Source organism: Crocodylus porosus, unplaced genomic scaffold, assembly GCF_001723895.1.
Source record: "Crocodylus porosus isolate Cpor-Errol unplaced genomic scaffold, CroPor_comp1, whole genome shotgun sequence".
Lineage (NCBI taxonomy): Eukaryota > Metazoa > Chordata > Crocodylia > Crocodylidae > Crocodylus > Crocodylus porosus.
In genome coordinates this window covers 48,105,861-48,128,886 of record NW_017728931.1, presented here as the reverse complement: position 1 = coordinate 48,128,886, position 23,026 = coordinate 48,105,861, and the positions used below count along the sequence as shown (strand labels likewise).

The 23,026-nt window shown below is 43.3% G+C and overlaps 1 protein-coding gene across 1 annotated transcript in view; it reads left to right on the top strand.

Annotated features, from left to right (window-relative positions):
- Positions 1–16,341, top strand: part of LOC109316600 (BPI fold-containing family C protein-like) — a 34,286-nt gene extending 17,945 nt beyond the window's left edge. The window contains exons 8-16 of the mRNA XM_019544807.1: positions 2,533–2,624; positions 2,932–3,105; positions 4,901–4,954; positions 7,947–8,126; positions 8,781–8,848; positions 10,798–10,840; positions 11,708–11,771; positions 13,496–13,572; positions 16,059–16,341. Coding sequence (XP_019400352.1) covers positions 2,533–2,624; positions 2,932–3,105; positions 4,901–4,954; positions 7,947–8,126; positions 8,781–8,848; positions 10,798–10,840; positions 11,708–11,771; positions 13,496–13,572; positions 16,059–16,100 — 794 coding nt within the window. The 3' untranslated portion in view covers positions 16,101–16,341. The remainder of the gene's footprint in view (positions 1–2,532; positions 2,625–2,931; positions 3,106–4,900; positions 4,955–7,946; positions 8,127–8,780; positions 8,849–10,797; positions 10,841–11,707; positions 11,772–13,495; positions 13,573–16,058) is intronic.
- Positions 16,342–23,026: the final 6,685 nt, after the last annotated feature.

Below are 23,026 nucleotides of genomic sequence, written 5' to 3'. Positions count from 1 at the left end.
AGAGGCAGGTAAGTGGGTGTATGCATGACACGGGGGTTTAAAGGGCCCTAAATTGAAACAGTGTTTTTAAAAACCCACTGCTTCAATTTAGGGCCCCTGTTTCGTCTACACGTGCCCATGAAGGAAGCAAGGACTCACCTTGAATTGGTGAGCACATAACCCAACTTTTATGGAAGCTAGCAACAGTTTGCAATGCATTAGCTAGCAGTGTCATAAAAATTGCTGGTTCCTATGGTTACTACCTCAGAGCTTGTATCTTCCCCTATCAGCTTATTCAGTCAGGGATTTGAAAACTCGTGGCAATCAGAAGAGGTCCCATATGACTGGGAAAAGGCAAATATAGTGTTCCTTTTTGAGAAAGGGAAGATGGAGGATCCAGGGAACTATGAACTGGTTAGACTTACCTCAATCCCTTGAAAAATCATAGACCAGGTCTTCAAGGAATCCATTTCTCAGCATGTGGAGGAGAAGAAGGTGATTAGGAACAGTCAGCATGGATTCACCATGGGCAAATCATGCCTGACCAACTTGATTGCTTTCTATGATGAGATGACTGGCTCTGTGGATGCAGGAAGAGTAGTGAATGTAATATACCTTGACTTTAGCAAGGCTTTGATATGGTCTCCCACAACATTCTCACAGGCAAGCTAAGGAAGTACAAGTTGATGAATGGACTGCAAGTCGGATAGAAAATTGGCTGGATCATCAGGCTCAAAGAGTAACACTCAATGGCTCAATGCCTAGTTAGCAATTGGTATCAAGTGAAATGCCCTAGGGTTTGGTCCTGGGGCAGGTTTTGTTCAATATCTCCATCAACGACCTGGAAAATGGGATGGAGTATACCCTCACCAAGTTAGCAGATGACACCAATCTGAGGGAGTAATAGATATGCTGAAGGGTAGGGCTAGAATTCAGAGAGACCTAGACAAATTGGAGGATTGGGCCAAAAGAAATTTCATGAAGTTCAACAAAGACAAGTATAAAGTCCTGCACTTAGGACAGAACAATCCCATGCACCAGGACTGGCTGGGGGATGACTGGCAAAGCAGAAGCTTTGCAGAAAAGGACCTGGGGTTACAGTGGACAATAAGCTGAACAGGAGCCAACAGTGTGCTCTTGTTGTGAAAAAGGCTAACACTATACTGAGCTGTATTAAGAGCGTTGCTAGTTGAGGGAAGTGATCCTTCCTCTCTATTCAGCACTGGTGAGGCCACATCTGGAGCACTGTGTCCAGTTTTGCCTCCCGCCCCAGTGCAGAAAGGATGTGGACAAACTGGAAAGAGTCCAGCAGAGGGCAGTGAAAATGGTTCGGGAGCTGGGGCACATGATTTCTGAGGAGAGGCTGAGGGAACTGGGCTTATTTAGTCTGGAGAAGAGAAGACTGAGGAGGGGGTTTAATAGCAGCCTTCAACTACCTGAAGGGTGGTTTTAAAGAGGATGGAGCTAGACTGTTCTCAGTGGTAGCAGATGACAGAGCAAGGAGCAATGGACTCAAGTTGTAGCCAGGAAAGTTTTGGTTAGATATTAGGAAACACTTTCTCATTAGAAGGATAGTAAAGCACTGGAACAGGTTACCCAGAGAGGCTGTGGAATCTCCATCCTTGGAAGTTTTTAAGAGCTGGCTAGAGAAAGCCTTGGCTGGGATGATCTAGTTGGGGATGCTCCTGCTTTGAGCTGGGGGTCAGAATAGATGATCTCCTGAGGTCCCTTTCAACCCTAATTTTCTATGATTCAGGAGTTGTTTCTCTCTAAATACCTGCCTCCTAATATTTTTTATAGCTGAGATACAGCTTGTTTTCTTCTTTCACACTTGGGACCTCTGTCTTTAGCATACTTGGGAGTAGCCAGAGCAGCTTCAGTGCCACATTTCCAAGTTTAGCACTTGTAAGCAGGAGTGTATGACCAGGGTGTATTATGGTGAGTGGGTGCCCTCAGTAGTGGCAATGATGTGGTGTAGAGACATACCTTCTCTTCACAATGTAGAGAAAAAGCTTCTCCTGTTGTGCTGTGGCATAAGGTGCAACTTATGGAGTGAACAACATCCCAGTGGCTTCAGCACTGATTGACAGCTTCAGAAATGTTACTGCCTCCTTCCAGGTGTACAGTATCAGTAGCAGCAATAATTCTGCATAGCACTTATGGGCTATAAACCTGGATCAGAGCCCTACTGTGCTAGTCCTTGCACAAACACATCACAAAGAGAGACCTGGAGTTTTGAAACCCATTTAACTGATTTTAAACCAAATATGGTTTCCTACAGAAACAGGATTTGAGGGAAAGTCTTTTGCTATATGCAAGCTGGGACAGGAGAAGAGCTGGGCCTGAATTACTGTTGGTCAAAACCATAGGGTGAGAAGGGACATTAAAGGTTATCTAGCCCAAATTCATTTGTTTCCTTACCCCGCTTCACTGAATCACTGTTTCCTTTGTGCTTTTCTTCTCTAAGACCTGCCTCCATGTGGAACTAAACATAACTGGCTATGATAAAACTTTTGTAATAATCACTGTGTTGTTTTGTTCATAATTTTACAGTTCTAAGTCAGATTGATGCCTTTGCCCAAATAGACTACTCGCTCATTAACTCTCCAGCAATCTCCAAATCATACATTAACCTGGATTTGAAGGTAAATAGCCTCCATTGCTAATTCTCTGGATCTGTGTTCTTTCAAGACCCCTCTGACTCTCTTCAGTATCAGTAATGATGCTTATTATATATATTGACTTCCAAAAAAAGACCTTCATTTTTGTTTTGTTTTGCTGCTTAAATCTCAGGGAATATATATATTCCCCAAAGGGAAAGAAAAACTCAAGCTGCTAGAAGAAAACCTGAGTAAGCAAACAGTTTTGTGGCATACCCTGAGAGTTAAGAAGCAAAACAAAACAAAAATAAAGGTCTCTTTTTTGGAAGCCAATATATATATTTCTTTGCAGGGTACAGTCTATCCAGCTGGAAATCACACAGATCCCCCCTTTGTACCAAACCTATTCGCTCTTCCAGACAAGAATAACTCCATGCTCTACCTGGGAGTCTCCGAGTATTTCTTCAAATCTGCTTCGTTGGCTTATTACAATGCAGGGGCCTTTAACATTACCATCACAAAAGAGGTTAGTGGAACTAGCTGGTGTGAGAATTACAAATGTTTCAGATATGCAAGTAATCAGTGAAAGGGATTTTATTGATCATTTCCCAGAGGAATTTGTATATGTCCATGGCTTGCTTCTACCAGATTTAAGTATCATTCACAATATTAATTCTACATTTGACTGTTTCTCAGGCCAACTTCTTAGTTGCTTCTTGATACCATGCAGAGTACAGAAATGGTAGATGTCATAGAACTAATCGTGTTCTTTCACCTTAATGCAGAGGGTGGAAGAAAGAGCCATGGAGAGCTGTTCTCTGAACAGATTCCTTTGCCCTGACTAAGTAAGGGAGGGAGGGAAAGGTTTGGGAAGAAAATGTGTGGTTTTAGCCCACAGCTGCATTCGGGTATACTAAGCTCTACAAGAAACACCGTTGTTCTGCTTAGAACTGGAATAAATCATTAGAGAGCAATAAAGACGGAACAGGAAGCAGCCATGACAAGATAAGTTGGTCACCAGTGGGAGAAAAACAGGGAAGGCTAAAACTGAGAACACTGTTGCTTTGCTGGCAGTGCTAGAAAGGTCTCCTGAGTGGGCTTTGCGGAGTGAAATGGTGCTAAAAGGGGCCTTTGTAACCAGCTTTGTCCGTTGACTGAGCAAACCATGTCACAAAGCAGAGCAGCAAAGGGTCTGTCTTTAGTGGGTTCGGTATTTTCCAGCTATAGGAGCCTACAGGACAAACTAGAAACAGAATTTAAAATTTGATTTATACCTGTACTTCTCTTTGTTTCTCCAGCATGTTTTTTTAATACATATTAATGACAATTGTGTCTAACCTTTTTGGCTAGGGACAGAAGTTACACGTAAACTGGTTTAAGTGATTAGAAACTGGTTTAAACCTCTAACAGAACAGATGTTCAGTGCATATAAACCAGTTTGAAGATGGCTGAAACCAGTTTGAGATAAACCTGGTTGAATGTAGTTTGAGCCAAATCAGATTTAACTGATTTGGCTCAAACCAGATTATACAAGGGGTCCCAGACCCCTTGCTAATTAAAGTTAAATCAGATTCCCCCAGCATCTCAGCATGCTATCTGAGCTGAGTGGGGCTCTCTGCTCCGCAGCAGGGCTGGCCTCTCCCCTCTGCTCCCTGACTGGAGCTTGGCAGAGACTGCAGGCATCTGCCTGGCTCCCCCCTTCCCTCCCCGTTCCATCTACCTTACACAAACATCTCTCAGCATTAGCTAGCATACCACTTGCTGGCTATGGTCCATGCTGTAGCAGACAGGACAAAGGCAGAATCAGCAGGTAGCTGGTAATATCCCTCTGTTGTTTTCTTAATAGAGTGATAAACACTGAGTTAGGGGTAATAAACACCATGTTATCAATTCCCTGCTTGGCTGGTCATGGAGGGGTGGGGGTCTCCCTAATTAGAGCAACCTGCCAGGGCCTGGCCACACCCCCCTCAGCTCAGCAGTGTGGAAGGAAAGGGAGGGCTGCTCTACGGCTTCTAGCTTGAGCCACTGCAGGCATGTGCCTGCATGTCTGGGATGTCTGTACAGTTATAAACTGGTTTAACCTAGCCAGGTTAGACTACCCTGCAAAGATTGAATCAATTCAGGGTCAGGCTTTTTGAATGTCTGTCCCTAACCTTTGTCATAATGTATTGTAACTTCCTTTAAGACTATTCCCAGAAGGAAAGGGCATTAAATCAAGAATGGGGATTAAATGAATGACAATAAACAGAGTGCATTTCTTTAAAGAGAATCTGAACGTGAATATGAAGCAAGATGATCTGATATCTTCCATTTGCTTGCAGTTTTCCACTTATTTTATGCCAACTGAAGTAACACCTAACAATACCATTCCTGAGGTAGGTTTCTTTTTTTTTTTCTTGTAAACCTTTAAGGGACCGCAATATCTAATCCCCCTGTGGACATCATCAGAGTGCTAGCAAACTCCTAAGGTTTGTAGCAGGCAGTGAGATCATCAGGGCTGGGGGCTGGTGAGAAGGGATGATTTGTGGCTGCTGTTGGGAAAGTCCAGATTAAGACTCCTGTGTTAGGGAGTGTTCATCTACAGCCCTCTGCCAATGCCTCTCCTGCAGCCTGCATTCTCCGCACTTTATTCAGATTCTCTTCAGCTTGCTGTTAAGTTACTCGATTAGAAATTCATTTGCAATGTAACAGAAGCATTTTTACTGAACCTGCAAAACAATATTGAACAATGTTAACATCCTATTTTTAAACTGAGTATGGTATCATCCAGATGCAGAAAGAGGTAGTTATTTGGGTTAGTCTGAAGTCAGGGAGAAGGCAGGGGAGAGTGGCAATTTATAGACAATCATAATTCAGAGAGGCATGAGCTTCATAAGCAACAGCTTACTTTACTTTGACTAAACAGATGCAGACTATCTCATTACTTTGGAAGCAGTAATACAGGACAGGAGGTAGCAATAATATACTCTGTTAGTCTAGCTGTGCATTCATGTTAGTAAAAAAATAAGAAAATCAGTTCCCTTCTTCCTTGCAGGTATAGGGGGCCTGAGATCTTTTTTTGGCTACAATGTTCAAATCCTGTGGAAAGAAGATGACAACATTTTTAGAACAACTGAGTCTCATCTCTTGCATGCATGAATTTTTGCCCTTGTAGAAGGGGAATGGTCAAGGCAAAACAATATACTGTGCTACAATATTTGATGCATTAATTAATCAAGACTCCATACATATAACATCTATGCTAATATTGAGTGAGATTCCATAACCCCCTCCAACCTCTCTCTGCTGTTACTGATGAAGTAAGATGTTGCTTATGACAACTTTTACTGCTCTGAATTAAGGTGCCACTCTGCCCTGCCTTCATCCTTTTTTTAGATGGTAATAGTTTAATATAAAGAATGCCTTCAACATACAAACTCACAGATACAACTTTTTCATTGAATTCTTGCAATGGACTGTATGTTCTTCTGTACCTATTGCAGTCTTCTCCGCTCCCCACTTTTCTCCATTGTCCTTCATTCCACTTCAGTTCCTCTCAATCTCTTCAGACAGCACTCCAAGCCCCTTATCCTTTCTAAGTCCTGTATTATTTTCTAGTCATAGAGACCAGGATTGACCATTTTTTATGAAAGTAGTTTGTTTTCAATCCTCTTGGAAATAATGTCATCTTTAATACAGTTAGCTTCCCTTCTATAGGCAAAAATGAAAGGGAGAATGGTAGCCATCTTGATTTAGTTCAGTCTTTCACTTGTGGCATTTTGTATGCAGTAGAAAATAGCAGCAATAAAAGAGAAATCATACATTTTGAGGCAGGGAGTCAAGGTATATATGAAGGAATGATAATTAAAGGAAAATTAAAGATTTTGACTCTGTGTCTGCATACGTGTAGAGCTTTATATTTTCTTTATATGAGTGATTACTTTTCCTCACTTTCCCAGGATATTTAGCATCATGTTAACTCCCTTTACCTAGAATTTAAGCTTCAGGAGCAACCTTGGAGTTGTTACTTCAACTTAATATTCATGTAAGACCTAATAAACCACCTCAAAAAAATACCGAGGACTTGACAAAATGTTTTAATTATTTGGCTCAGTGTAGTTATAATAGATCTTTTTTACTATACAATGCTAATCTTTTTTATAAAACTACCTACATACCACCTGATTATAATCTGTCTACCATGTACCATATTTTGAAGACAGTTCCTCCATATAAACTCAATGGTAGTGAGCCATGTTTGTCTGAAGCCAGGCGAATGGAAGGGCAGGGTTGCACCTTAGAGACTAACAGGTTCAGAAAGACATGTGTTTTTATAGGGGGTGTACAGATGTTAAGGCATACAGACATTTACACAAAAGTGCCATAGTTAAAGTAGCTGTTGGAAGTTGGAGTGGGGGCAGTTGCCTGTTGGGTGGAGGGAACTCGGAGCTTGCCTGCACCGGCCCTGGGCAGCAGACAGGTGCTCCAGCAGCCTCTCAGGGGAGATCACCCCTCTCCCCAGCCCCACCCCCCCAGCTGGCAACTATCAACAGCAGCTGGGGGTTTGGAGGGGGGGAATGCTGTCCCCCCCCAACTACCCCTGCTGGGGTCTTGGGGGGAGCTGGGTTGGGCTCACATGGTGGGGAGGGCTCCCTTCCCTGATCCCACAGGGGCTGCCTTACCTGGAGCACAGATGGCTGCTGCACCTGGATCTGGGAGTGGGGAGGGAAAACAGAGCCCCCTTTACCTCATGGGCCCAGCCCAGCATGCCCTAAAGCCCCGGCAGGGGTAGCCAATCTAGGCCCATGCAGTGGGGAGGCTCCATTTCCCCACCCCTGCCCCAGCCTCTTGACAGCACACAGAGGCCGGCTTGACTTTTTGCCACAGCCAGAGCTTGCGGGGGGGGGGAAGGGTAGAGCACCCCCTGCTGTGCAGGTATATCCCAGCTACCCCCAAAAACCTAGCAGGGGTAAATAGGGGGGCACGTGGCATAGGTAGGCTTCCTTCCCTACCTCCCCAGGCCAGTTGAACAGGGAGAAAACAGAGCTTTTTCTGTCTCTCCCACAAGCACCATCCTAGCCCCGCAAAGGTCCCTAGGATTTGAGCAGAATCGCCCAAAATTAAACCTCAATGTGAACCTGTATACAGGTTTGCTAAGGCACTCTGCCCTAGAGTGCCTTCATCTGATACTGCATCAGACACAGATTCATTTCTCACATGATCTGCCATTTTTAAATGCTCTGCAGCCTGAGCACTTGTTATGTTATGGCTACAGAGCACTTTTGGCTGCCTCATCATGCGAGAAGTGTAACTTCTGTACACATCCATTGGTAACAACCTATTTGGTGAGATGCCTATAAACTTGTTTGAAGTCTTCTTTGCTTCTAGGTTCTACAGCTTGTTCAGAATTATACAATGTCACACCCACTGATGTTGATGCTACAATCTACTGCAGCACCTATCGTCAGCTTGCAAACAGGCAGTTTGACTACAGAGGTCACTGGCTACTTAGAGATGTTTTCTGTCCTGCCAAACTCAAGCCTCCAGTTCATCTTTGCAGGGAATCTAGTAAGTACTCTGGACCAAAAACTCTCTTCTGTGCAGGGGATAAAAGATGTTTGCTCTTCCATACTGCTATCTGCCAAATTTTCTGAGAATCTGAGAGGTCAGTGTGACCTAGAACAGATGCACCAGTGCTGCTCACAGATACCCACAGAAGACTTCCACTACATTGGATAGGAATTGGATTTTCATGTCTGTGAAATAATTTGATGTACAGGTTATGAGGAATTTACCTTTAGAATCCCTTTTTTGAGGGGGGTGAGAGTGTCTTTCCAAGAGAAAGAAAGAAAAAATATATTACAGCCTCTATTTTCTGAAGCTCATTTTTTCTTAACCTGCTTGTTATAAAATAGTGGGCCATATCTCCAAAGACCTTTTCATTACGCTAAAAGTGCCTTTGGCCACTGGAAACCTCAGTTATCCAAGCCTTTTAAAATGTTGCCAATGACACTCTGATAATGGAGGCAGTGTTTTATATTACCAGGCACAAACCCAATATCGGATAGAAAGTGAACAGCTCACAAAAATTACTTCAATATCTACATAAATAAAAATGTTGGGTGCTTTCATTTTGGATTATAAAAGCAAATCATATTTGTGCCTGTATCCTAAATAGGATTGCATGCTGTATATATGATAACAAGATTTTCTCTTCTTCAGACAGTGAATACCAGTGCCAACATGACTATATCTAAACAGAAGTTGATTATCTCATTACTTCTCAAGAGGTAACATAGGATAGTTTTGTCCAAGTCCATAAAATAAAGGTCAGGAAGTAACATTATTAAAAGGACTCTATTGTGCATTCATGTCAATATGAGAAGAAGATAATCAGTTACCTTCCTTCTTGCAGAGGTAGAGGCCCTGAGATTAGTTTATTTGCTACATTACCCAGATCCTGTGGATGGAAGATGATGATATTTTTAGAACAACTGAGGGTGCTGTCTTCCATGATTCTTTGTCCTTCTATAGGGGAAATGTTCAAGGAGAAACAACATACTATCCACACTATTAATTGTATTCATTAATCTAAACACTATACATATTATATCTTGGCTAATACTAGGGAGGGAGATTCCATAACCCTTCCAACCTCTGTGTGGTAATTGTTACCATATCGTTGGAGCATCTACACATTCATTAATGTGCCATAATTATGGTGTATTAAGTTAGTATCTATAACAACAGGTACTAACTTAATGCACCGTGATCGGCACTACTGCACGGTAGCACTAGCACACTTTTAATGTGATGCTAAGGTGCAGTAGATTAATTTTACTGCACATTAGCACATTGGCATGGCTTTCATCGTGACATGCTAATGTATAGAATTAGTCTACTGTGCTTCAAGCATCTCATGTAGACACACACATGGAGTCATAAAATTCTCCCCTGTTCAAGCATTCATTGAGCCACTACACACAACTCTGCATGGATCCGTGCAAGCTTTACTGTAAGGGGCAAGGACAAATGGGACAATGTGGCACATGCCACTACAATCAATATGGTTAGTACAACAAGCTACAGACAGGTATAGGGAGACTTCTGTAACTTGAAGCAGCACTCAAGGCTACTTAGGTTACATGTGAGTTTATTTCAGATTGTGCAATAACCCAGGAATGAGATGGTGCCCAGATTGTTTAAAGTCATTTCTTTATCATGTCTTGTGATTTCTGTGCTTGTTTTTCTGGAAGTGATCAATGTTTCTAGGGCAGTGGTTCACTGGGACCTAACAACCCAGTTGATTCTAGAGATCAGGGCAGCTTCTACAGAACCTACATTTTCATGCATTAAAGACAATAGCCAAATTTATTAAGCTTTGTTGTTTCAAGAAGTAGGTAGAGACCAGAACCACAGGGGACTTGCTCAGCACATTGTACAGTTGGTTCCCAAGTACTATGAAACAACTGGAGTTTTTGGTAGAACTTTATGATTTGGAGCTCACAAGAAGATTATTCAAGAGGATTGTTACAGGAAATTAAGGTTATAAATGTCCAGAGCATCCTGGGAAAGCACTCATAAGTAGTCTTGTGGAGTAGTAAATGCCTTACAACAAGAGTATCATGGGAAGTCATGAATGCTTCAGAATACTGATTTAGGAATTGGGAGTTAGTGGCCTAAGAACCTGTGAGAGAGCTCATGTAGGAAGGAGACTTCAGTGACTCAGGCTCGTTGGGAATTTATCTGAACAGAACCAAACTTCTGAAGAACTGGCAGTTCAGCCATCACATGGAGTAACAGCCCCAGAGTGAAATTTTTCTTCCCAGCTCACATAGCCAGGATGCCTGAATAGCTATTAAATTTCCAGGGATTCTGAAATTGACTTTTTATTGTATGATTTTGAATGCAGAGTTGTTGAGAGGCAGGGGGTGTCTGGTGAAGCTGAGTGTATGAATCAATTGGATTTATACAGCGTAATTTGGAGGGAGAACTGCTCTCATGTCCCCGGAAAAACTTTTCCCAGGCCACATGCCTGTGCACATTCCAAGCTGTGCCTGAGGAAAACCATTTCTGTTCTTTATTGTGAGAGGTAGCATGGACTTCACTGGGCCCATGCCAATAAAAGCATCTCTTTAAGGGGATATCACATAGCCTATAGCTCTGAAAATAACTGTACACAGGTAAAACAATGTACCTTTATCCTTTATAATGATTCCCTTTATTATATTCTGTTCAGATTTCACTTCTCCCTGACACGTTCTGGTGTTGACTTTTCTGAGGTAAGCTGATGACTTCAGTGCAAAGGAAACTTAAGTTCTTAAAACCAAGAATTTCAGAAAGAGGCAGGTTCAGATGAGAGGAAACTTAAATCTCCCCATTCATTTCTGTCTCAGCCTACTTATTTCTGGGATGGCTTTATCTCTCCTTCTGGTTTCACACAGACAATATTTTATCTGTCGTATAATCATATAGGCTTTACTCTTCCCTTTCCTTCAGGTAATATTGTAATACTCAAAATAGAGAGAAATGTTGTCTAAGCTAACTGCCTCTGAAGGATTATATGATGTTGTACAATCACTACCAGATAATATAAAACTGGATTGTAGCAGAGGAGTAACAGAAGCATCACATTTGCTGGGCAAACCACAGAGGAAAATACAGGTAGTGGGGGTAGGCTGAGGTTCAGCACAAAGTCTCATTGTCAAGCTAAAGAGAGGAGGGGGAAAGAATGATAGTCACAAAAAGCATGAAACAGATTTAGTAGCAAAGAAAGGAAAATCCTTACCTCCCCCTTCTGGACCCCTTCCCCCATGGTTAGTTTATATCTGAGGACATTCATTTAGCACTGGGAAGCTGAACTGTGTGGAATTATGACTTGTCCAAAATCCTATAGGGTAGTTACAAGCAAATATTTTAAGTAAATAAAAATGTGGATACTAAATTAATTGTGTGAAACTGTGTGACAAAGATTAATATCCCATTGCTTTGTTTGGCTTCAACCGAGTACCTCAAAATGCAAAGATCATTTTAACTTGTGGTTTTGTCTTACCAAATTTGATCTAAAAACTCCAACCAAGATTAGAGCCCAAGGCAATTTCATAGATTGTAAGAAGTGATCATCAGATCCATGTTCTCCCCCATGATAGATCTCACTTTTGGAGAAGTTCCTGTCTCGTGTATTATGGAATGGAGCAATCCCAGCAGTCAATGGTAAGGATTGTTCCTTTACTGGCCATGATCTCCAGTATTCCCAGGGACTACATGGCAATAAAATTTAGTATGTGATTTTAGTTTTTCACTGTTATGTCACTGTCTCACATCACCTCCCTCTTGTGCTCTGTGTGCTCCCTGTGGTGGTGTCCAGGCAGTGTAGAGAAGAGGTAACAGTCTGGGTGAGATGCATAATAGGGGAAAGGTGAAAAGAGACAAAGGGTGAGGGGAATAGCAGTGGATGGAGTGGGTAGCAGAGGAAGAGAACAGGATCAAAAAGAAGGGAGGTTGTAGGAACAATGGCATAGAGAGAGAGGATGGCAGAAGCCAGGGGACCTGGTCTCCTGGAACAGAGCAGGTGAGGAGAAGGAGCTGGAACACTGGCTAAAAAGGTAAGGCAGGAATCAGGGAGCTGAAGGGGTGATATGAGTTATGGAATTGAGTTAGAGGGAATATCAGGCAGAAGGGTACAAGAGTGAGGATTGGTGGGTGGGTAGATAAAAAGAGGGAGACGATGGGAGAGATGAATCCAGAAAGCACAGTAAAGGGAGATTGGATGGATGGTTAGGAGAAGAAAGGGACAAAAAGAGGCTTATTGGGGGGGAGGGGCAGAAGGATCTATGACCACTAAGCACACTTCCCTCCAGCACCTGGAAATGATCCCCTTCACTGTCTGTGCTTAGTCTCCCTCTAGTGCCTAGTCCATATAGAGTAGTGGTCAATTAGGGAGTCCCTGACAGTCGATCTCATTTGGGGGGGGGGAGGGCGCTAGCTGGTGGGGCTAGCCCCCTCAGACTAAGATCAACCATCAGGGGCTCCTTGATCAGAAGCAGTAGGATGCACATGGGGAGTGGCTGAGATGCAGCCCAGGAGCAGCAGGACACACGTGACCACCCTGAGCTGCAGCGGGGTTCAGGGCACAAAGTGCAGCAGCAGCTGCCTCGTCCCACACAGATTGTGGGGACACATGCCCCTGCACCTCTGCCAGGCTGCGTGCAGCAGTGGAAGCCTTCCCATGCACCTGGATGAGCCACTCAGGCTCCGACCCTACGCCAGCCAGGGCCCTACTCTCCCCTGCCCCACTCCCTCCTCACCATGGGGGCCTCGATCTGCCCCCCCCAACTGACCTGCTGGGAGGGGGCAATGAGGGCAGTGGGGGTAGGGGTGCAGGGTGCGGAAGATCCTGGATTGCCCTTTGCTTCAAAAAGTGCTCTTCACCTTAAAAAGGTGGGAGACCACTGATATAGAGGCTGACACGCCCAAGCTGTTCCCATTTACAGCTCAGGCTGTAGAGGTTTGTGCTTTGGAGCCTGAGTGAGGGTCAAGATATTTCCACACGATAGAATTTCTGGGGGGTGTTTCCATCTGCATTATAAAGTATTTAGCTTTTCCCAAATGTAACTTTATTACTTTAAATGAAGGTTGCAGTTATAAAAGCAAGCATTCACAAGTTAGGAAATGCCAGACTTAATGTTGCCTGTCCAATATGAGGTCACCCCCCTTGTGTGTATGCATTATGACACCAGTCGTTTCATGATCACATACCTCTTCTTCTAGAGAGCTCTTTCTCTGTTTGTAAATCTGGGTAATATCTATTTCCCAGGGGACAGGTGGTGATTGGTTAGTGTTTGTAAAGCATATTAACTGTTTAAAAAAAAAGATGCTGTACAAGAGCCAGTACTTATTGTTCACATATAAATGCATGTATTCTTATCTTTTATAAGATAAACTGAGGAAAGGATTCCCTCTTCCTAATCAGGCCCAAACTAAGTTCATTCAACCAGTTCTTGAATTTAATCAGGTGAGAATCTAAATCTTTATTTAATAGATTTCATAGATTTCATAGACATTTGGGCTGGAAGGGACCCTGGAGGATCAAGTCCACCCCCTTGCCCCATGGGTAGGAAGTCAGCAGGGATCATAGGATCCCAGCAAGATAAGCATCCAAATGTGTCTTGAAGGCGTTTACAGTGGGTGCTTGAGCCGCCTCCGGTGGCAGTTTTTTCCAAACCTTGGGGCTTGGACAGTAAAGAAGTTCTTCCTTATGTCCAGCCTGAATCAGTCACAGCGGAGTTTGTGACCATTCGATCATGTCATCCCTTGGGGCACTCTGGTGAACAGACATTCCCCCAGATCCTGATGAGCACTCGAATAAACCTGTAGGGGGCCACCAGATCACCTCTGACCCTAGCTGCACATGAGGGAGTGGCAAGTAACCATATTTTGGTTCTCAGTACATGCAGAGAAGGAACAAATGGATGAGTGTCTTCACAGCAACATTCCCTAGCACTATCTGATGTAGTACAGACATATGCACTATGGCCAACTGCATTCAGTCAGCTGAATTCAGCTCTGAGATAAGTGTAACCTCCTAAAAGTCTATGGAGAAATACTCTTCTATGCCACAATCTGTCTGAATTTTTCACACTAACTTAAATTCTGGTGTCAGTTAAATTTATGAGATGCCAGTGAATTAGTACAGTATTATATTTGTAACCAAGATCAGTATTTGGTCTTCAACATGTAATATAGATAGCTAGACCATGAAATAACCAGTGCCCTCAGCACGGACACAAATGCCTGGATTATGTTAAAATCAGATGTTGATCTATTAAATTAATTGATTTCAAAATGCGTACCCACTATTAAAATTTTATGCTAGAGTGCAAGTGTGATGATGCTGAGATATATTTTTTAATTTCCCAAAATAATTAATTAAACAATCAGTTCCAATTTCCTCTCAACATTTAGTCATATTATACTTTCATATACTTTGGGCGGGTAGCACATGATACAACTCACAAAGAGAAATAGTTCATAAGTCTCTGTGTGCCAGTCCACTGATATAACTTAAAGCAGCCCAAAGGCAACTCTAACATTTGCTGAATGCCAACTGCCCCAAAGCACTCAGTACCACAACCAGGACACAGGGAAACTTCATCTCTTTCACTTTCCACACAGCTGTAACCTGTGTAGTGGCGGTCAGCAGTGGGGAGTCGTATAGGAGCCACGATCCCAGCTCCACACTTTTAAAGGATTTGCTGATCCTTCACATCCAGCTACATCAGCTTTAGATCTAGCATGCAAGTCAGTTTATGTATACCACTGTCCCTTTGATATGTACAGGCACCTGTAGACACCATGGGTTTTAATCCTCATTAAATTAAATAGGTTTATAAAATTTAAATTTTTTATTTTGGAACATCGTATCTGTGTTTATATGTACTAGGTTTTCACATTAATTCAGCCTTGGAACATTGAACCTGTGTTTACATGCACAAAGTTTTCAAACAAATTAAGCTGGCTCCCTGGCTGGCACCAAAGAAGAGCAAGACGGTCCAGCACTGCCACCCCCAACCTGCCCCGCCCCCCGCGCCATGCAGCTGTGAAAGCAGGAAACCACACAAGGGAAAAAAAGTGGGGGAAGCAATTCAAAAGTGAAAGCAATTCCAAGGGGTGAACTACAAAGAAGTTGTAGCGCCATGTGGTGGACAAGAGGCTCATTACATGCCTTTGAGTGCCTTCGTGTTTGCATGCAATGAATCCATGGACACAAAGCTTTAATTTCCAGCGAACCAAACTAAACTACATCCAAGTAGTTTTAGTTTACAGCAAAAGAAAGACTTTTAAAGTGTTGGGAAATCCCACTCGTGCAAACAGACACATAGTTGCAGTGCATGAAAGGGCAAAAATTGTGGCATATACATGAGCTCTAAGAGGCTGCTCTACTAAGTCTTAATAATAGAATAGATTCTATCATACAAACCCTGGGCCAAAACTTGACACCCCCCCCCCTCCCCACACTGCAACAACTTTAAGAAGCTTTGGTGGCATTAAAGGAACATAAAATGGCTACCTCAGTCCCTGGGAGGAATACACCAGTATAGGGTGGCACAGGCCCAATGTACCCAGCTATGTACCACCCTCTACTTCCCCAAAGGCTGAGCCCGGGGCAGGAACAGCCAGAGCGCTCTGTACTCTGACTGTTCTGTGCTGTACAGCAGCTATAAGCCAGTTGAGGTAAGGCTACCCTAATTCACAGCAGCCGCTAGGGCTGTCCTAACTTATACCAGAGCCTATCCCAAACACAAAGCAGCCCAGAATATGAGAGGCACAGATAAGGCATGCCAGAATCATCTTGGTGTCTTTTTCACTTCAGCTGAAGCTCCTGATTGGCCCAGCACAAAATCAAACCTCTCGTTGCCAACACTGGGGCAAAACTAAGAAAAGTCAGTGCCTATAATCTGTAATAGAAGGTCATTCTGGTGAATGTTTTTCTCTCTTCAGGGTTATTTGCTGATTTCCACTGATATTCACTACACTCTCTAAGGAAGGAGAGATCATTTGACTGATCAGGATGTTCAAGGCAAACAGCAACCATTCAAATGCTGACCTGTGTCCCTGTACTTTTAAACCTTCAAGCCAAGGACTGGAGATGAGTGAAGTCTTCCTCATGCTGCTCTGATTCAGGAAGAAAGTAGGAAGAATGTATGGTGCAAAATTACAAATGCAGTTCTTGAGTCACCCTTCCAAATGGTCTATATCCAGTATAAACTTTTTCTGCTTCTTACCTGATGTATCTGTTGTTTTTTTAATATGAGGAGGGGTTTTAACAGTCCTGTCATGCTTACTATAAAGATAGTCCTCTCAGGATTCTTCTTAGGGGAATTTCAGAACATGGGGTATCCTAATATGCTTTCAGTTTTAGGACCAGATTCTTTAGTCATGTTGAAACTAGAGGTGATATGGTGAGAGTGCTTGTAGAAGGAAGGAAGTTAGGATATTGGAATCTGTTTATCTGTTACTGGATACCAAGAGAGAGAACAGAATTATGAAAATTAGAGATAGTGAGGCCTCCCAGTACCTCCTGCCAATGCAGGGTTATCTTTTACATTACATTTTCTAGGGCTGCATCACTCTAACTTGAAATGAGCCAAGCAGTCCATCTTCTCTCACTTCACTTTGAAAACTACCACACAGAAGACTTCCAGGAAGCTGTTTCTGAAATTCACACAATTTTTTCCCCTTTTTAGTATCCTCCCATTATACTAGTTATACTTACCATTTTTTAGCAGTTTTTTTCTCCCTCTGTAGTATTTATGGTCTCAGATATGTGAAGACTCTTTCACTAGCCATTGTGTCACTGAGCTAGGTCTGTTTAACTTTTGAAATGTTCCCTTCATAGACAAGTCCCTCCAAACACCTGATCAATTTTGTTGCTTTTCTCTGAACAATTAAATTTGTCAATAACTTGTTGCTGTGTTGCCTAGACCTGCCCTCAGTGCTCCAGGGTAGTCAAACCTGAGCCGTATCTGCTACCTACTCATGAACTGATGTGAAGCCTCTTTTTTTCTAGTCCCTGGAAACTGTAGGGAGAGGGGGACAATGGTCAGATGAACCTTGTTATGCCTTGCATATATACTTTTCCCCTTAGCATCCGGGGATCAGATAGTGGGCTAGATGGAATTATGGTCTGACCCAACATGGCATATTTTATGTTGTGTCCTAGCCTGTTTTAATACAAAGCCACACATCTCTGCTGCCCAGTATCTCATGTCCCCTTTGTCAATGTCACTATTCCGCATGGGTGAGAACCTGGAAGATCCATGTTTTAAATCAGGGGTGCCAAACCTCTAGGCCATGAGCAAAATGCAGCCCATGGAGCCTTGGAATCTGGTGCATGAGGCTCCCCACATGTTGGTAAATTTGGTGGTGGGGGAGCAGTGACAATCAATACTGCCACCTTCCCCCTGCCAAATTCCAAAAAACAAACCCCAAGTGCTGTGCAACAGGGTGGGTCAGGCCAAGCCCCTTCCCCACATGGGGCCAGGTTGGAGCCTCATCAAGCCTCTTTTCCACCTCCTCCTTGTGGGGCCAGATTGGGTCCCGGTTGCCCCCACTCCCTGCTCTGCACAGCTGGATAGAATCCCACTGCAACTGCCCCTGCTGCCACTGTCTGGATCTAGCCCACAGACAAACCTGGCACTTCCCATCCAGCCCATCACCCAAAAAGGTTGAGCACCACTTTTTAAAATATTTATCTCCCAAATTTATTTGCTTGCATTCTTTCTGGTTCAGCTACATACTGTGATAGGCTCCATCGCCATATCTCCACACATCCCAGATCACAGCAGTCTGCACGTCCCAGATCACAGCAGTCCTGTGAGTGCCATTATTCCTATTTTGCATTTGGGAAACAGAGGCTCAGAGATAATAAGGAAATCTGTGTCAAAGCCAGGAATAGAATGCCAAGCTCATGGTCTATAGCCAAGTGATTTAATCACGAGTGACTTGCACAATGAATTTCATTGTGTTATTATCTGTCCATGTTTCTAATCTCTCTACCTCTCCTTGAATTATTTCTGTCTGTTCACTTGTGTTTGCAACTCTCCCCAATTTACTATTACCTAAGAACTTTATTAGCCCAAATGCTTTTTTAGGCCCTGCTCCAGATTCTAAAAGCCATTGTCTTTCCATTAATCTCAATGTGCTGTAGATCAGGTCTTTAGCTAATTATTTAAATAGATTCAATAGAAAATCCATCCCCAAGGAATCCTACCAGTTATTGTTGTCTTCTCCCAAGGTTGGTATGTAGACCTTTTTTACTGTCCTTTTCTGGCAGGTATCAGCAATCTTTCAACTTCTAAGAAGGTCCACATCCAAATGGCTTTCAATTCATTCTGAGAATAAAATTAAAGGCAGGCAAATAGAGAAAGCATGTTCCTTTCCTATTAAGTAAGCAGAGGAAGAGAGCAAAATAAGAGTAACAATTAGTGGGATGAAAGTACCATTTTTAAACTGAAGTTCTCTTTACCTACAGGAGATGGAAGAAAGTTCTACGTTTTTCCACAGTCTCCTTAGGGCTTCTGCAGTTCCATTAGAGCCATAAGACATATCTTAATTCTTTCATAAATACTTCAAGAATTTCTTAAAAGAAGGGTCTGATTAAATGGGAAACATGTGGTCATCCTTTTCTCTTTACCTCCCTATGGCATTTTCATCCTGAGAAATGCCACTTTAATTTGTGGAAATAAATGGGAAAGTAAGAGTAGATTAGGGCATTCAAGTGAACAGTGTAGTGCATTAGTTGTGTTTCTTCTGAGCAGGCACAGTAGAACATGGAGTTCTTCAGATCCAGGGTTCTCAAGGATGGAAACAGCCTCCTGAGGTATTACCTTAAAAGGTAACTAACAATTATGATATGTGCCTTTTAATTTAAGTTAGAGCGCAATTAAACTGCCTGGAACTTAATCATTCTCTTGTAGGCAGGGATGTCCCAAAGAGAATGGTGATTACCATTTTGAGTCCAACTTGTCTTCCTCCTCTATATTCTAGATGCTTAAGAGCTATTGTGTTCAGAACTGTTGCCCTCAGGACAATGTAGAATTCAGGGTAGTTATTAATGTCTAATCCAGATCCTGCTAGCCATTTTCCTTACTGCTGCAGCTTCTCACAGAAGAAATAAATGTTTAAAAGAGAAAGTGGGGGGAGGCAGAGGCCTACATTATTGTTTATCTTTGTGGCACTAGCACCCAAAGATCTGTGCTAGATACCGTACAAAAACAAACTGGTATGGCCATGGCTCCAGGTGCACAGACAGTTACATGTGCTGCAGTCACAGGACTATTAAGTGCCTGAGTATTTTGTAAAATCAGGGTCTAATTAAGTAAAACAGAATACAAAATCCAGCATCAGTCTGGGATAAAAGATTTAGACTATGGATTCTGAGAAGGGTTTAAAACCCATTGGACTTGGTCTTGGCTCTGGTCAGGCTGGGTGGAAGAGAAAGGAATATAGTGGTGTTTATCATAACACTGTATTTGTGGTCCTTTGGCCAGTTTGTAATTTAGCTGATAATTTTCATATTCACCCCAAACTAAAGCAGAGCCAGTTCTACTCCAGAACTTTCTCCTGCCTGTGGCTATTGTCTTTGGAAGGAAGTTGTTTTCTCCAGGAGACCAACCAAGCTGACTTTTTATATACAAAGATTAAAAACCAGCCTTTACAGTACTGCTGCAGAAAGAAACCCCAAGATAAGGTGCAGTGAGCTTTGGATGCCTTGCTAGAGTCTAAAAAGTATAGCAATTGTGGGCATATTAAAAAATAAAAATACCCATGTCCTGTAATGAGCTTTTTACGAGCTGAACCTCACTGAAGTCAGTGGGGTTCTGTAGGTCTGCACCTCAGTGCAAGATCAGGGCTTTACTTTGAATATCCAACCAAAGTAGTTCTGCATCTCTTGCATATACAAAACTAACCTAGAGCATTTACCAGTGCAACATCAGCATTTTCAATGAAATGCATCAAGGCAGTGCAGAGGAAAAATGTAAAAACACAATCAAAAATAATTTTAAAACTGACTATTCTTAAACCTCAGTTCTGATTCAAATTTGAGCAAGAATGGGGGTTGGTTTCTATTTTATTTGGATCACTTCATGCATGCATCTGCCTGTTTTATTTGATGTTAGTCTGAAGGGGCTTGAAACAAAGGGGCAAGTGTTCTCAGCAGGCTTGTGTTTTATTTCATAGATTTCATAGACATTTGGGCTGGAAGGGACCCCAGGGGATCATGGAGTCCAGCCCCCTGCCCCAGGGGCAGGAAGTCAGCAGGGATCATAGGATCCCAGCAAGATAAGCATCCAAATGTGTCTTGAAGGCGTTCAGAGTGGATGCTTGAACCACCTCCAGTGGCAGTCTATTCCAAACCTTGGGGGCTCGGACAGTGAAGAAGTTCTTTCTTATGTCTAGCCTGAATCCGTCGCGGTGGAGTTTGTGACTATTCGATCTTGTCATCCCTTGGGGGGCTCTAGTGAACAGATGTTCCCCCAGATCCTGATGAGCACCCCGATAAACTTATAGGTGGCCACCGGATCACCCCTGAGCCTGCGCTTTTCCAGGCTGAATAGCCCCATGGCTCTCAGCCTCTCATCATAAGGTCTGTTTTCCTGACCTCTGATCGTGAGCTTCTGAAAAAAAAAAAAAAGTGGCTGTAAAAGGAGTGGAAAAAGACAATTTCAAAAGAAATACAGCATGGAGGCTTTTTTTTTATCACAGATCTGGCACATATCTCAATCCTGTCTCCACTTTGTTTCCCATTACTATGACATTTTAGGCAGTGCTGTCAGACATCCTCCAGCCAGTTCATGGTAATGGAGGAAGCAGTAGCACTATTTGTATGCATGTTGGGGGAGGGAGGGGGAATGATATTTAATCATACTGTGGCCAGGTACATCAAAGAAGTGTGAAAATGTGTACAATCTTGCATGTTAGACACTTGTCAGATGAGGCAGTCAGCACCATAAAAGGTTCAGATATGCTCTCTACACAACATCGGGTGCTACCTTAACAAAGACACTTCAAAAGAAAAAGAAAGAAAGAATCAAGCACCAAGGAAAAAATGCACATGTATTGCACACAGAGCTGGCCTTAAGGAAAATGATACCCTGGGCGAACTTGTATTTTGGTGCCCTCTCCCTCTGCCACCCAAGTCAGCAGTGCTACTGCAGGCAGAAGCCAATGGGAGGGGAAGGGGCAGGGGGAGTGCAGCTGTTTCTGTCTCCAACCCTGGCTGCTGTGCTGCAGCCACCTGGCAGCTGTCAGTATGGCCTGCCACTACCCAAGCACCCACATGGAGCCACTGCAGAGGCCGGGAATGATTACGACACCCCCAGCAGCCAGCTTTGGCCAGACGGGGTAAGGGAAGGGAAGGAATGGGGAGCACAGCTGCCCAGACAGGTGACCCTGTCCTTGGCTCAGTCCCCAGCACTGTGGGTGTCTCCCTGGCCCCATCATGGTGGGGTGGGGAATATGCTCTCACAGCCACCTGCACTGCCCAACCCGGCTCCTCCTGAGCAGTGGCTGAAGGTGCAGGGGAGTGGGGATCAACCGAGGTGAATCAGGGGTGTAATCCCCACAGCTGACAGGACACACAGCTAGGGCTGTGTCCCATGATTGCCCCCCCTGACCACAGCATCCTGGATGGTCACCCACTTTGTGCATCCCTAAGACCAGCTCTGGTTGCACAGCTTCAAAGCTTTGCCCATCCTCACATTAAGATGACTCCAAGTAATCAGTCCCCCAGACCTGCCTTCTCTGGTCAGCACCTGCTCCTGACCTCTGACAAAAAGAAGAAAGTTGTATGTGTAAGGCTGTAGGCTCCTCCCATGAAGCCTTTGCAAGCACTAACATAATTCAATTGCAGGCCATTCTCCCTGTCAAGGATGTTAAGATTTCTTTGCCATCAGCACCTCACTCAAAATCCAACAAGAAAAAGCTGCTCAGAAGTACAAAGGACTAAAACTATGCCTGCTTTCTCTTTTTCTTCTATGTCTGTATCTGTGTGGAAATTGCCTTTCGCCACTTGGTCCTTTTTGTGCATCAGTTCCATGCTGGTCACACCCGAAGCTAACTCAAGAAATAAAGAAGGGCATTTTACTAAGCCAAGAATTAACTGGTGGAAGTGGTGCACAAAGTCTCCCCTCACCCTAACCAGAGGAAACAGGTATATCACAGGGGATTTTAAGCCCTTGAATAAGCTGCTGAACCCCTCTGTCACAAGGGGTCATTCGTGAGATTGGCTTATCTCAACAGGAAAATGAATGTTTGCTGTATATCACGTCTCTCAGGGTCTCTTAGGCTCCCTCTACACATTTACATGTATTATTCAATGAACTAGTTAATTGTGCAATTAATTTAGACTGGCTACATGTGCACAGTAACTATCATACCATAAAAAGGTCCATCCAGCTAAAAAGTGAGAGCTGGAAAATGTGTAATTAAAGTTTATAGCTTGTTGGTATTCAACTTTAATTTGCATATGTAGAAAGGTACCTATGCCGCTCTGGCTGGGAGTCCTGCAGCTGACAGTCATGGGACATAGCCCTAGCTGTGAGTCCTATCAGCTGTGGGAATCACACCTTTGGGAACTTGCTACTTGTCCATGCAGGGGGAGTCCAGAATAGAGATCCCAGGTTCCCCCTGCTTTGGCAATAAGGTGTGATTGGATCTGCTGCTAGATCCTATAATCATGCCTCCTGCCATGCATGTGTGGCATGGCAGGAAGTGCAATTGTGTAGATTGTGTTTCAGATCCTATCATGTCTTTACCTGAACATCTAGAGGGACACTTATAAGCAAGTTTGTGGTGATGCAAAGATCAGATGTTTACAAAAGACACCCTAGCACAGTCACAGTAATTTTTGGAGAGGAGAGGAGAGGCCCCCTTTCTGAGTTATTCCCACCTTTTTTGGATCCAGA